At 45.6% G+C, this 13497-nt stretch overlaps 1 protein-coding gene across 5 annotated transcripts in view; it reads left to right on the top strand.

Annotated features, from left to right (window-relative positions):
• The window catches only part of CSMD2 (CUB and Sushi multiple domains 2), a 984984-nt gene that overhangs the window by 852827 nt on the left and 118660 nt on the right, over positions 1-13497 (top strand). For all 5 annotated transcript variants that reach the window (XM_067473669.1, XM_067473670.1, XM_060784605.2 and 2 more), the window contains 2 exons: positions 3201-3314; positions 5425-5613. In XM_067473669.1, the coding sequence (XP_067329770.1) occupies positions 3201-3314; positions 5425-5613 (303 nt within the window). The remainder of the gene's footprint in view (positions 1-3200; positions 3315-5424; positions 5614-13497) is intronic.

The raw sequence follows: 13497 nt of genomic DNA, 5'->3' as shown, positions 1-13497 counted from the left end.
AATGGAAATGCCCTCTGGAAATGCTCCCAAGCCTGCTGCCGCTGAGGGCGAGGAGGAGGCTACTGGCGAAGGGGGCCTCAGTGGCAGCAGCTTCCCCCTCGCCCCTTTGCTCCTCCGTCCTCCTTCTTCCCCAAGCTGGGCGCCAGGCTTGGGAGCCCAGCCCGGGGAGGAAGGAAACTTTTAGCCACGGAGCAGCAGAAGGGCGAGGGGGAAGCTGCCGCCGCTGAGGCCCTCTTCGCCAGCAGCCTCCTCCTCGCCCTTCTGCTGCTCCGTGGCTAAAAATTCCCTTCCTTCCCGGGGCTGGGCTCCCAAGCCTGGCGCCCAGCCTGGGGAAGAGGGAGCACGGAGCACCAAAGGGGCGAGGGGGAAGCTGCTGCCGCTGAGGGGGAAGCTCCTGCCAAAGAGGGCCTCAGCCTAAGGGCGAGCGCGCGCGGGCCAGCCAATCGGGAGCCGCGCTCGCGCCCAACAGGCAGGCGCGGGGCTTGGCTCACTGGGTGCGCGCTCGCACCGCCCCTTCGCCCCTGCCCGCCCCATTTACGAAACGAGCGAAAGCTCGTTAAAACTGTGGGGGTTGCCGTTTCGATATTTAAAAACCCTTCCGGGTTTGGAAATATGTTTTGTTATCGTTTCGTATATGCAAAAATTAACGAATGTTTAACGAATTAACGAATTAACGAACGAAACCGCACAGGCCTAGTGCCTGCCTAAACCACACTGAAATGCTATAAATTCTATATGGGCATCTGATGAGGAAAAATAATGAGATGATGTGCAGAGGAGAAAGGGAAGGAGAAACAGAAGTGTTTGGACTTCATTGATGAACATCAGCTGGGAAAGATCGTGCAAAATCGCTCAGTAAAAGATACATTTCTTCCTAGCAGTACAATCCTAATGAAAGATACAGTTGGGTTAGAATTAAGGCATATACATGTTAGTACAGGAACTCTCCGAGCTACAAATATCCAACTTGCAAATTACTCGTAGTTAAGAACGTGGATGAGACAACAGGATGTGAGAAGAATATACCCCTCAGAAGCGAAATTCACTCTTGGAAGAATTATTATGGGGAAAATTGTCTGCACTGAAGCTTTATCACCAATCCTTGTTTCCACAGAAAGCCAAATTTTGCAAAATCGAATTCTCACAGGGACAGAAAGTGAGGTGAAATCTTCTGAACAGGGGCACAAAATGCAAAACAAACACCACAGGGGTGTTAACCCTTTCCTATGCAATCCAAACCATATATCAATAATAATAATAATAATAATAATAACAACAACAACAACAACAACAACAACAACAACAACAACTTTACTTTTTGTACCCCGCCTCCATCTCCCCGAAGGGACTCGGGGCAGCTTACATGGGGACAAGCCTAATCAGCATGGTTAAAATATAGTACGTTAAAATATATAAATAACAACATAAAGTAGAATAAAACAACAACATTATAACAAAGTATAAAAGCAAAACATCAAACAAATAACCAATGAGCTCTGAGATAATGATTGTTTCCTGAGCACCAGTGGGCAGACTTAGCAAAAATAATAGGGCTGATTTATAAAGTGCATAGGTCATATGGCAGCAGTAGAGATAGAGGGCAGTATAAAATACAGCATTTTAACTTTGGGTACAGAACAATAGTAAAGTGCGAGGACAAGATTTTGGGTCCTAGTTAGGACCAAGCTATCTGGTGAATGGCCTAGTCAAAAGCACAGTGGAATATCCACACCTTTAGATCTTTGCAGAAGATGGACAGGGTGGGTGCTAGTTAATTCCCTGGGGAGGGAGTTCCAGAGCTAGGGGGCCACCACCGAGAAGGCCCTCTCTCTCATCCCCACCAACCGTGCCTGAGACAGGTACTATCTATATATTCTGGGGAGGAAAGATGGAACAGCACGGTGAACCTGTTGCCCCGTGCACAGCTCCCTCTTGGTAACACTTTTCCCATCACATGGGGAAAGCATCGCCATGACAAGGAGGCCCCATACTGGCTCCATTGGAGCCAGCACAACACAGGAAGCCTCCCTGGTTGCCAAGGAAAGCCTCTGACAAGGCTTTCATCCCAGTTGGGGATGTGGCCTGTGCCAGAAGTCACACAATGTTGTGTCATGTCCGGCATCAGCCCCAATCCCCTAAAATCACCCCCTCTGATGTGGTGGATAAAAATGTCCCTGTTCCGACTTACAGACAAATTCAACTTAAGAACAAACCTACAGAACCTATGTTGTTCATAACTTGGGGACTGCCTGTTCATCTAAATATCTATGTCTCAGTCGAAATACGTTGGGTCATCAGACATCTCCAACTGTTTGCAGAAATCTGCCAATAAGTTCAATCTGATGGCCAAAATCAGATTTAAAAGACTTGGAATGAGGAGGAGCCAAGCTGCACCACTTCCAGATCTCATCCACGCATTAGACACATCCATGACACGGATGCTCCTGAGAACTTCCAAGACTTCTACACTGAAAGGGGTTTGGATTGAACGCAGTTTCGGGTGGCCAAGTGTAAGCTTAGTTGACCCACCAGACATTTTCGCCAATTAAGATTGAGATTTTAGTGTTCTGTTGCCCTTTCCCCCAAAAGTATATTGCTGCAAGGCATCTGTGATGAGAATTATATACAACAATGGTGAGGTTTGAACTCCCAATATGGCCCTGGAACATTGTGGAAGAAGGAAAAGAGTTAAATCATTTCCTAATTTAATTCGAATTTCAGTGCAAGTCCCTGCTTGGAATTGTTCTTCAATTTTGTGAAGCACAATCCCTGCATCTATGGAGGATACATTTCCAGACTTAATGTGAAAACACAAAACTGTAGATAATAGTGAATCCCATTGAAATGAACTACTTCCACCAGAATAGAGTCATGTTAGAGATCCCAAAAATTCCTAGATACAGTAGATATTCTTTCTATGAATTTACTGGGTTCATTAATGAGACTCTGTGGCACCTTCAGGCAGAAGCATTCCATAAAATCACCCAGAGAACCTAGTAAATTCATAGAGAGAACATACTTTGTTAGATTGGAGTAGGTGAAATTGCAGATACTGATCTCATGGATATGGGGGTTGTGGTGAATTTAAATGTAGTCACTTCCCTAGATCATTTTGCCAAAATATTGTGGGATTTCATGACTGTTGTTGGTGCGTAGGCATTTTCCTGCTGTTGAAATATGTGTTCTTCTCCCTATACCAGGTGATATTATTAGATATCGGTGTCTTCCTGGCTTCACCTTGGTTGGAAATGAAGTTTTGACCTGCAGACTTGGTAGCCACCTCAAATTTGAGGGTCCTCCCCCAACCTGTGAAGGTAAGTGAGTTTTGGAGCAGAGTAAGGGAAACTGTGCTCAAGACCAATGGAGTCAAGGGCGAGCAGATGAAGACTGGTATATGGCCAGTATCTCAAAAACTAGAGCTGATAGGGAAGGACAGGAGCAATTTTTGGAATCTGCTGATCAAATATACACAGAAACAGATCTAACACTGAAGGCACCAAAATATGTGTTGGCCAATGTAATCTCCTAAGTATCTTAGACCTTGAACAGGCTCATCTTTAGAAGACACAGTCTTTCAAATTTTTTATAAAAATATTATTTATTATTTTATCATGGTTGAATACATTTGTTATACATTGTTTGTTTTACAGCAGATGCATATTATTCAATACAACCTACCATACTTTTGGCATCTAGTGTTATTTTTCTGCTTATACATATTATCTATTCCTCACCGCTGTGCTCCCCTCCCCCCTCCCAAGCCACGGCTTTTACATATCATCTGTCCAAAATTTCAATTCTTCTTGTGGAGGTAACTTTCCTTCTTTATTTTTTAATCCTTTTTTGATAAATTTTCTCCATACATCATCAAAATCGCTTTGTTTCCATTCACCTCTTTTAACTTTTAATATACATGTCAACTTATCATTTATTGCCAGTTTCCATACTTCCTTATACCACTTCTCTATTTGTATATTTATTTCTTTTTTCCAATTCCTTGCTATAAACAGTCTTGCTATTGTTAATAAATTTGTTAACGCGTCTTTATCCTCTTTTTTCAATTGTTTATTATTATATAACGATAATAAAGCTATACTAGAACTTCTTTCTATTTTAATATTCATTATATCTTCTATTTCTCTAAATACTTTCCCAAAAAATTATTTACATATTTACATTGCCACCACATATGTATATATGTTCCTGATTCTTGACATCCTCTCCAGCAATTTTTTGAATAGTTTTTTATTTATATTTGCTATTCTTACTGGTGTTAGGAACCATTTCTATATTAACTTATAATAATTTTCTTTAACCCGTATTGATAAGTTTTTTAGATATCTTTGTCTCCATAATTGTTGCCATTCTGTTTCATTTATTTTTATCCCTAAATCTTCTTCCCAAACCTCCTTGAGGATGTTATTTTTTGTTTTTCCTTTCTTTATTTCAATTATTATCTTATATATATTACTAGTTATTCCTTTCAAATTTTCATGCTTCTCTATAACCCTTCCATTTTGTATTATTTGTTCAAATTGGTTAAGCTTACTTCCATTTTTTTGTTTTTTTCCCCCAATTTTTAAACTATTGTTCTAATTGTATACAATGGAACCATGTCAATTTTATCTCTCTAAATTCTTCCATAATCATTTCCTTCTTCATTCCATCCTTTATCCAATCCCCTATTTTGTCTTAAAAAAATTCCCTTTACCTTTTATCCATTACTTTTTTTAGATGTTTTGGAAATTTCTTTTCCATTACAATTGGGGTTATTCCTGAACCATCTGTTATTAACATTCTCCTATATTTGTTCCATACTTCTAATATATTGCTCAACATTGGGTTTCTAATTTTTCTAGTTTCTTTTCTCGTAAACTCTTTAAAAAATATATTCCAAATTTCTTCCTCCACTTCTTCCAAATCCTCTCTTAGCCAATCTACTCCCTCTTTTTTATCCTTCCTTCTATAACCAATCTCAGTCTGCTCGCTTCACAATTTTTTTAATATTAGGGTGCTAATCCTCCCTCTTTTTGCAATCTGTACCATAACTGTTTATTTAATCTATTTCTTTTACTATCATTACGATATTTATTTATCATTTGTTGCCATCTATTTAGCTTTTCTTCTGTAATTTGAAGTAGCAGGATCCTAAATATGAAATTTATCTTCGGAAGTATTTTCATTTTTACTAATGCTATCTTTCCAAACCAAGATAAATGTATGTTTTCATATTCTATTAATGTTTTTTTAACAACATTTCTCAATGCTACTACATTTACCTCTTCTATTTCTTTTAAATCGACACAGTCTTTCAATTAAGGAGAAAGTCAGTCACAGCTCATATTTAGTGCCTTGTCCACCTTTTCTCTCTGGTCTTGGCACAAAGTGATACCTTCACATTTTTCTCTCTTGTGTGTCTATCAGTTCACTGCCCGATGAACGAAATCCTCACAGCCTCTGCCGGCGTCATCCTGAGTCCTACTTTCACAGGGAATTACCCCCACTTCCAGACTTGCTCATGGATAATCAAGTTGGAGTCGGGATACAACATTACCTTCACTGTTGAGTATTTCTTGAGCGAGAAGGAATACGACGAGTTTGGGATCTTTGATGGTGAGTTTGTCAGGATGGAAATGACTCAGGTTATATAGAGGAGATGATAATGTGCAGCAAGTTATAGAATTAAGAACTGTGTTTAGAGGAGAAAGGAGAACTTCTCTTTCCTCAGCTAGCATGCAACTGACCATATTTGTAAATCCAGCCAAATAATGTTTTCTAAAGCTCTGTTATTGAGTCCTCCGTATCTAACTAGCCTCATGTTAACTTCAGTCTCATTAGCATTCATTCATTTGACTGTCAGAGCAATATTTAAACTGATTCATGCTAGAGGCTATGGTTCAGTAGAAGAGTGCCTTTTTTGCATACAGAAGGTTCCAGGTTAGATCTACACTTTGGATGGAGGAGATGACTATAATGGACTACATATAGTGGTTGATAGCATAGGGATCAGCCACCACAGACCACAGTCCGCACATAGCAAGCTCAAAGACTTCTATGTATTGTTGAAGGCTTTCATGGCTGGAATCATTGGGTTGTTGTAGGCTTTTCGGGCTATATGGCCATGTTCTAGAAGCATTCTCTCCTGGCATTTCACCTGCATCTATTGTAGCCATCCTCAGAGGTTGTGAGACCTCTCAACCTCTGAGGATGCTTGCCATAGATGCAGGCGTAACGTCAGAAGAGAATGCTTCTAGATCCATCACTGGACCCCACTCAATTTGTCAACTATCGACCAGTTTCCAATCTCCCCTATTTGGGCAAAGTCCTGGAACGTGTGAGGCCTCGCAACTCTAGGAGTTCTAGGTAGACACTGATTATCTGGATCTGGTGCAGTCTGGCTTTAGGCCGGGACATGGTACCGAGACAGCCTTGGTCGCCTTAGTGGATGATCTTCGCCGGGAACTGGACAAGGCGAGTGCGTCCCTGTTGGTTCTGCTGGACCTCTCTTCGGCCTTCGATACCGTCGACCATGGTATCCTTCTGGGACGCCTTGCGGGAATGGGTCTCAGGGGTACTGCGTTGCAGTGGCTCCAGTCCTTCCTCGAGGGTCGCTCTCAGAAGGTGTCATTAGGGGACTCCTGCTTGACTCCGTGGCCATTGTACTGTGGGGTCCCGCAGGGCTCAGTACTGTCCCCTATCTTGTTCAACATATACATGAAGCCGTTGGGAGAGATCATCCGGAGTTTCGGGGTGCGGTGTCATCTCTACGCAGATGATGTCCAACTCTGTCACTCCTTCCCACCTGCTACTAAGGAGGCTGTTCAAGTCCTGAACCGGTGCTTGGCCGCTGTAACGGACTGGATGAGGGCCAACAGATTGAAACTAAATCCAGACAAGACAGAGGTACTCCTGGTCAGTCGAAAGGCCGAACAGGGCATAGGGTGTGCTTGACGGGGTTACACTCCCCCTGAAGGCGCAGGTTCGCAGCTTGGTAGTGATCCTGGACTCGTCGCTGAGCCTGGAACCCCAGGTCTCGGCAGTGGTCAGGGGAGCTTTTGCACAATTAAAACTTGTGCGCCAGCTGCGTCCGTACCTTGGGAAGTCTGACTTGGCCACGGTGGTACATGCTCTGGTTACATCCCATATAGACTACTGCAGCACTCACTACGTGGGGTTGCCTCTGAAGACTGCCGGGAAGCTACAACTAGTACAACGAGCGGCAGCCAGATTACTAATGGGGGCAGGGTACAGGGAGCATACTACTCCTCTGTTGCGCCAGCTCCACTGGCTGCCAGTCAGCTTCCGAGCACAATTCAAAGTGCTGGCGTTGACCTATAAATCCCTAAACGGCTCTGGCCCTATTTACCTGTCCAAACGGATTCTCCCCTATGAACCATCAAGGTTGTTAAGATCTTCTGGAGGGGCCCTGCTCTCGGTCCCACTGCCTTCGCAATCGTGTTTGGTGGGGACGAGGGACAGGACCTTTTTGGTGGTGGCCCCTCGGCTTTAGAACTCCCTCCCGATGGAGATTAGATCTGCCTCTTCCCTCCTGATGTTTAGAAAGCAGGTAAAAACGTGGCTTTGGGATACTGCATTCGCAGAATGATGACTGAGTCAATAACTACTGACCTTTCTGGCGGATGGCGATGAATTTGTGATTCTTTTGGACGAACTGATTTTTGCTGTAATTTGTATGAATTGTATGAAGTGTATTTTAATGTATTTTATATTGATGACCTATAATGTTTTTCTTATTGTGTTGAATTTTATGTTGTTAGCTGGCCTGAGTGCCTCCCGGAGGTGAGAAGACCGGCGTATAAAAACTCTAAATAAATAATAATAAATAAATAACATGGCCATAAAACCCAAAAAACCTACAAACAACTCAAAGGCTTCTGTTTTCCTCTTCAAAAATGCTGGCATGATATGATATCCCTGTCTCTCACCATTTTGAGATGGTTTGAAGAGGAAAACAAGTATTTGGTATAATACAAGGTTTGAGATTCTTGTAAGGTTTGAGATTCTTGTAATGTATAAAGATAGATTTTCATCTATCTTTATACATTAGAGGGGCTTGATTTAAGAAACAAACATTTTCCCAAACTCACACTTTTGAATGGGCTGTAAAGGGCACTGAAGGAGCTACAAAGGTGTAGAGATTAATGCAGCTGTGAAGCAGGTCATGCCCACCTCTGTCCTACATCAACCAGTGGTTTGATCGGTTTACCTGTCTGAACATATATTTCCCTACAAATTATCAAGGACTTTAAGATCTTCCGGAGAGGCCCTGCTCTCGGTCCCACCACCTTCGCAGGCGCGTTTTGTGGGGATGAGAGACAGAGCCTTCTCTGTGGTGCCCCCCCCCCCTTCCGGCTATGGAACTCTTTCCCCGGCGAGATTAGATCTGCTCCCTCTCTCCTTTCATTCAGGATGCAGCTAAAATCCTGGCTGTGGAGTCAGTTATTTGCAAATTGGCGGATGATTTGATATAGACTAAGAGTTATTTGGCCATGACGTTTAGGATTGAGTTGGATGTTGTTTTTAATGTGAAGAATTGTTTTTATATGTATTTTAGATCATGGACCTCGTCACATGGCCAGTGGTCAGTGGCCGGTGGCATTCTTCTTAATGGCGAGGCATAGAGGCAATCATCTCACCTCACTTCATCAAGGGTTGCTTCGCTGGCCAACAGGGCAATCACATGGAAGGAAGTGAGGTGTGTGTGTCATGCACAAGGCTTCCCTCCATGGAGCTGGCAACACGGGAAGTCTCCCATGTTGCTTGGGCGACAGAGGTACAGCTCACTTCCCTCCATGTGATTGCCCTGCCGGTGTCAGCTCCTGCCAGGTCTTAGAACAAAACCACGCTCACAACGGCAATTTCTTGAACACGGGTTTATTCAGTCTATACAGGATACTTAGAAAGAGAGATCTGAGGGTTTCCCGCCAATGCCCAGCAATACATCCCCCTTGATTCCTCCCCCCTTCTTCCCCCCTTATCACAAGTTGTGGCTACATTCCATTCCCACATCAACAAAGCATTCACTTCTGCCAGATGGCTCCCCCTATCAACTCATAATTCACACCGATGTCAGGAAGGAGTCTTCGAGGCAAGGAGGAGGCTCTAGCTGTGTTTTCTTAACTCGAAGGCCACATCCTGACATAACTCCCCCCCCTCGGAAGACCCTCGCAGGCCCCTGCAGGAAAGAAAAGAGAGAAACGTGGGAAACGACATCATGGGGCTGGCTTATTTGGGAAAGAAGCATGGAACTTTTTGAGCAACCGGGGCACCTTAACATGTTCTCCCAACACCCATTCAGGGTGTAGAGTTCGGGAGGACCACTGAACCAAATAATAAAGTTTGCCCCGAGTCCTTTTAGAGTCCAAATGTCTTTGATCTCAAAGTGGGTGTGGGCCCCCACCATGATGGGAACTGGCTGAGAGTCGGGTTCCGACCACTTGTGGGAGGGACACGCCGGTTTCAACAAGCTGACGTGAAACACTGGGTGCACCTTTCGACGTGTGCGGCAAGTCCAGTCGTACCGCTACTGGGTTCACCACCTTCCGGACCGGAAACGGTCCCACGAACCGGGCCGCCAACTTCCGGGACGTCTGTGTTGACTTCAGGTACTTGGTGGACAAATAAACCATGTCTCCCTCTTTTAGGACAGGCTGCACTGCACGTTTTCTGTCTGCAAACCTTTTGTAGTCCCTTTTAGCCAAATTCAGAGTTTCTTTAATTCTAGGCCAGGAGGCTGCAATCTTTCCCCCCCACTCGTTTGGGGAAACATCACCCGGCTCTGGTGGGGTTAGTCCTGGGAAGGGAGGACAGTCTTTACCCCCCACTACCTTGAAAGGGGAAGCCCCGGTGGATGCGTGGTCACCGTTATTATAGCAATATTCGGCTATGTCTAGGAGGGGAGCCCATTGATCTTGCTGATACGTAGAGTAACATCTCAAGAACTGTTGTAGGGTCTTTTGAACCCTCTCAGTGGCCCCATCAGTCTCTGGGTGAAAAGCCGTGCTCAGCGCCCGTTCTGTTCCCAACATGTCCAGAAAAGATTTCCAAAACTTAGATGTGAATTGAGTGCCTCGGTCTGTTATTATCCTCCGAGGGCACCCGTGTAGCCTGAACACATGGTGTATGAACAGTTTCGCTAGTTCTGGTGCTGAGGGGAGTCTCTTAAGGGGTATAAAATGTGCCTGTTTGGAGAACAGGTCAATTATAGTCCAAATGGTATTGTATCCCTGGCTATCAGGCAACTCGACCACAAAATCCATGGCTATATCAGTCCACGGTTGCATAGGGTTTGCTACCAATTGCAACAACCCCGAGGGTTTGCCCACCTTTTGCTTGTGTCTGGCACAGGTGGAGCATTCTTGTAAATACTCCCTCACATCTTTGGGCATGGAGGGCCACCAGAATTGGCAGGCCAACAGTTTGAGGGTTTTGGTGAAGCCAAAGTGTCCAGCCAACTTAGAGTCATGGCCAATCCTCATTATTTCTTTTCGCATGGAAGCAGGTACATAATATTTAGCCCCATATGTCCAAAGTCCCTCATGCTGTGTCAGATCTCCTTGATGTTCTCTAAGCCAGTCATCCCCTCCCGAAGCCTTTTTTAACTCCTCCAGCAATTCAGGAGGTTGACCTTTAGGGCCCTCGTCTGTACTGCCAGTCCCAATTGTTGCTGGGAGAAAACGGTTCCCATTTCTGTGGGCGCCGAATAATCAGCAGCGGGCATGCATGAAAGAGTGTCCGCCAAGTGATTCGTCCTTCCCGGGACAAACTTAAGGCTGAAATTAAACCTCTGAAAAAACTGGGCCCATCTTAGCTGTTTGGCATTTAACCTCTGTGGCGTTTACAATGCTTGAGGTTTTTGTGATCTGTCCACACCTCGAAGGGAGTTGTAGTTCCCTCCAGGAAATGCCGCCAGTGAGCAAGCGCTGCCCACACAGCATAAGATTCCTTTTCCCACACGTGCCAACGTCTCTCAGTCTCAGAGAACTTTTTGGACAAATAAGCGCAAGGCTTTAGTTGACTTTCATCATCTGCCTGTAGCAGCACCGCTCCATAAGCGACTTCTGAGGCATCACACTGTACCACAAACGGCTTATCTAATTGTGCATGAACAAGGATGAGCTGGCTAGTGAACCTGATTTTTAACTCTTCGAAAGCCCTTTGGCATTCAGATGACCACTGCAATTTAGCCCCGGGGTTTTTTGCCTTTTTTGTCTCTCCTTTTCCCTTGGTTTTTAGCAGTTCAGTCAATGGGAGGGCCACTCTTGCAAAGTCTTTTATGAACTGCCTGTAGAAGTTAGAGAACCCCAGGAATCCCTGAAGCTGTTTCCTGGTACGGGGCGGCTCCCATGTTAACACATCTTGTACTTTAGCTGGATCCATGGCGAGCCCCCTAGTGGATATACGGAATCTCAGGTAATTGAGCTCAGTCTGGTGGAATTCGCATTTAGAGAGTTTGACATATAGCTGGTTCTCCCTCAGTATCTGAAGCACTTTTCGGGTTGTTTTAATGTGATCAGCTAGGGAATTTGAGTATATTAATACATCATCTAGGTAGATCAGCACCCCCTTATATAGCAGCTCATGAAAGATTTCGTTGATAAATTGCATGAACACCCGGGGGGAGTCTTTTAAACCCATTGGACACACCCGGAATTGGTACTGCCCAAGATGACAGTTAAAAGCCGTTTTCCAGCAATCCTCATCTCTGACACGTAGTCTATAGAAAGCTTCCCAGATATCAAGTTTGGTGAAGATTCGGGCCTTTCCCAGTTGAGCCAAGATATCTGTCATGAGGGGAAGGGGGTATTTGTTTGAAGTGCAAATGGCGTTTAGGCCCCTGTAATATACACACAGCCTCAACGATCCATCTGCCTTGGGCCGGAACAATGGCTCTATAAACCCCCTCTCCAAGTTCTTATCAATAAACTTCCGGAGAGCCTTTTTCTCGGGTTCCGACATGGCATATAGTTTTGGGTTTGGCAACTTAACATTCGGTTCCAATTTGATGGCAGTCTGTTTTCCGGTGGGGGGGCAGTTGGTTGCATTCCGTCTCACTAAAGACCTCAGCCCACTCCCGGTATACGCTTGGGATGTTGTTTAACAGCCCCTCGGGGGAGGCCTCTGCCAGTGTCCCTTGGGTTTTAGGTTCATGGGTTATCTGCACGGCGTCTTTGCATCTACAACTCCCATCTGGGAAGACAAACATCCCCTCTGCCCAGTTAATTTGGGGGTTTTGCCATTTCAACCAAGGGATTCCCAATATGATGGGTTGGTGTGCCATGGAGGATATCACAAATTGTAAAGTCTCTCTCTGAGTCCCGATCTCCATGTGCAGGTAATCCGTCTTCTCCTTCACAGGGCCCCCATTGGCGGATGACCCATCTAGCTGGGAGAAGACAACCAGGATTTTTAGGGGCCGGGGCTTTACTCCTAATTGGGCCGCTAGCGTTGGGGTGATCAAGCACCGGGTGCACCCACAGTCTAACATGGCCTCAGTCTCTATCTTCAGCCCCGATTCTGGGTTTGTTAAAGTCACTGTTATTTTAACCACATCACAGTTGAGCTTTTTTAACTCACCGCCCTGGGGGTCTTCGATCTGCCTACGGGCAGTGTTTACAGCAGATCCCGATCGTTTCCCGACTGATAGATTTCAGCGTCTCCTTCCTCCAGCTCGATCTCCTTGGCGGGGAGCTGGTGCGGCGCCAGAGCTGACTCCACGGCCGTGGATGCTTTTTCTTTGGTGGCTTTCGACACCAGTGTCGGCTTTTGAGGAGGGGCCCTGTCAGCCTTGGGGGTGCTGGACCCTTGGGGACATTCGGCAGCTCGATGATCTTCTCGACCACAGGTGAAGCAGGCCCCCCTTTTCCTTCTCCTCTCGCAGCTGGCCGATCTCCCCCTGGGAGAGGGGCGCCTCATTCCCCCGGGTTCCCCGTTGTCGGGGTTGTCTCTGTGCATCGCCCATTCCAGCACATCTGTGCGCAGCCCGGCCCAGAAGTATTCCAGTTTGGTCGTTTTGGACCAGTCCCTGATTCGACCAGCTACAGCTTTAAACTCCAGGGAATATTCGGACACAGTCTTACTTCCCTGGTAAATCCTTTTTAACTGCCCTTTGGCTTTTTCCTCAGCCAAGGGGTCCTGTAATCTCTCTCGGAGTGCTCGGAGGAAGTCGTTCAGCCTCCTCAGTTCGGGCGCCCGAGTGTCATACATCTGCATCAACCAGTCGGCTGCAGCATCTTTTAGGTTGGCCCCCACCGCATGGATCATGGCCCCCTCTGAGGGGAAAGTGTCCCTGTAATCTTCCATAAAGTGTCTCACATTGGTGATGAAATAGGAAAGCTGTTTCGGATCGCCATTAAACTTGACGCGCAGCTCCCCTCTCCCGAGGCCACCTGGCAGCTGGCTTCTCCCTAGCAGGCCCGTGGTAAACGCCAACGTACCTGGGGGGTATAAAGGTTCCCCTTCTGCTGCAAACCCCAC

Source organism: Anolis sagrei, chromosome X (genome assembly GCF_037176765.1).
Source record: "Anolis sagrei isolate rAnoSag1 chromosome X, rAnoSag1.mat, whole genome shotgun sequence".
NCBI lineage: Eukaryota > Metazoa > Chordata > Lepidosauria > Squamata > Dactyloidae > Anolis > Anolis sagrei.
This window is presented reverse-complemented; position numbering and strand designations above follow the sequence as displayed.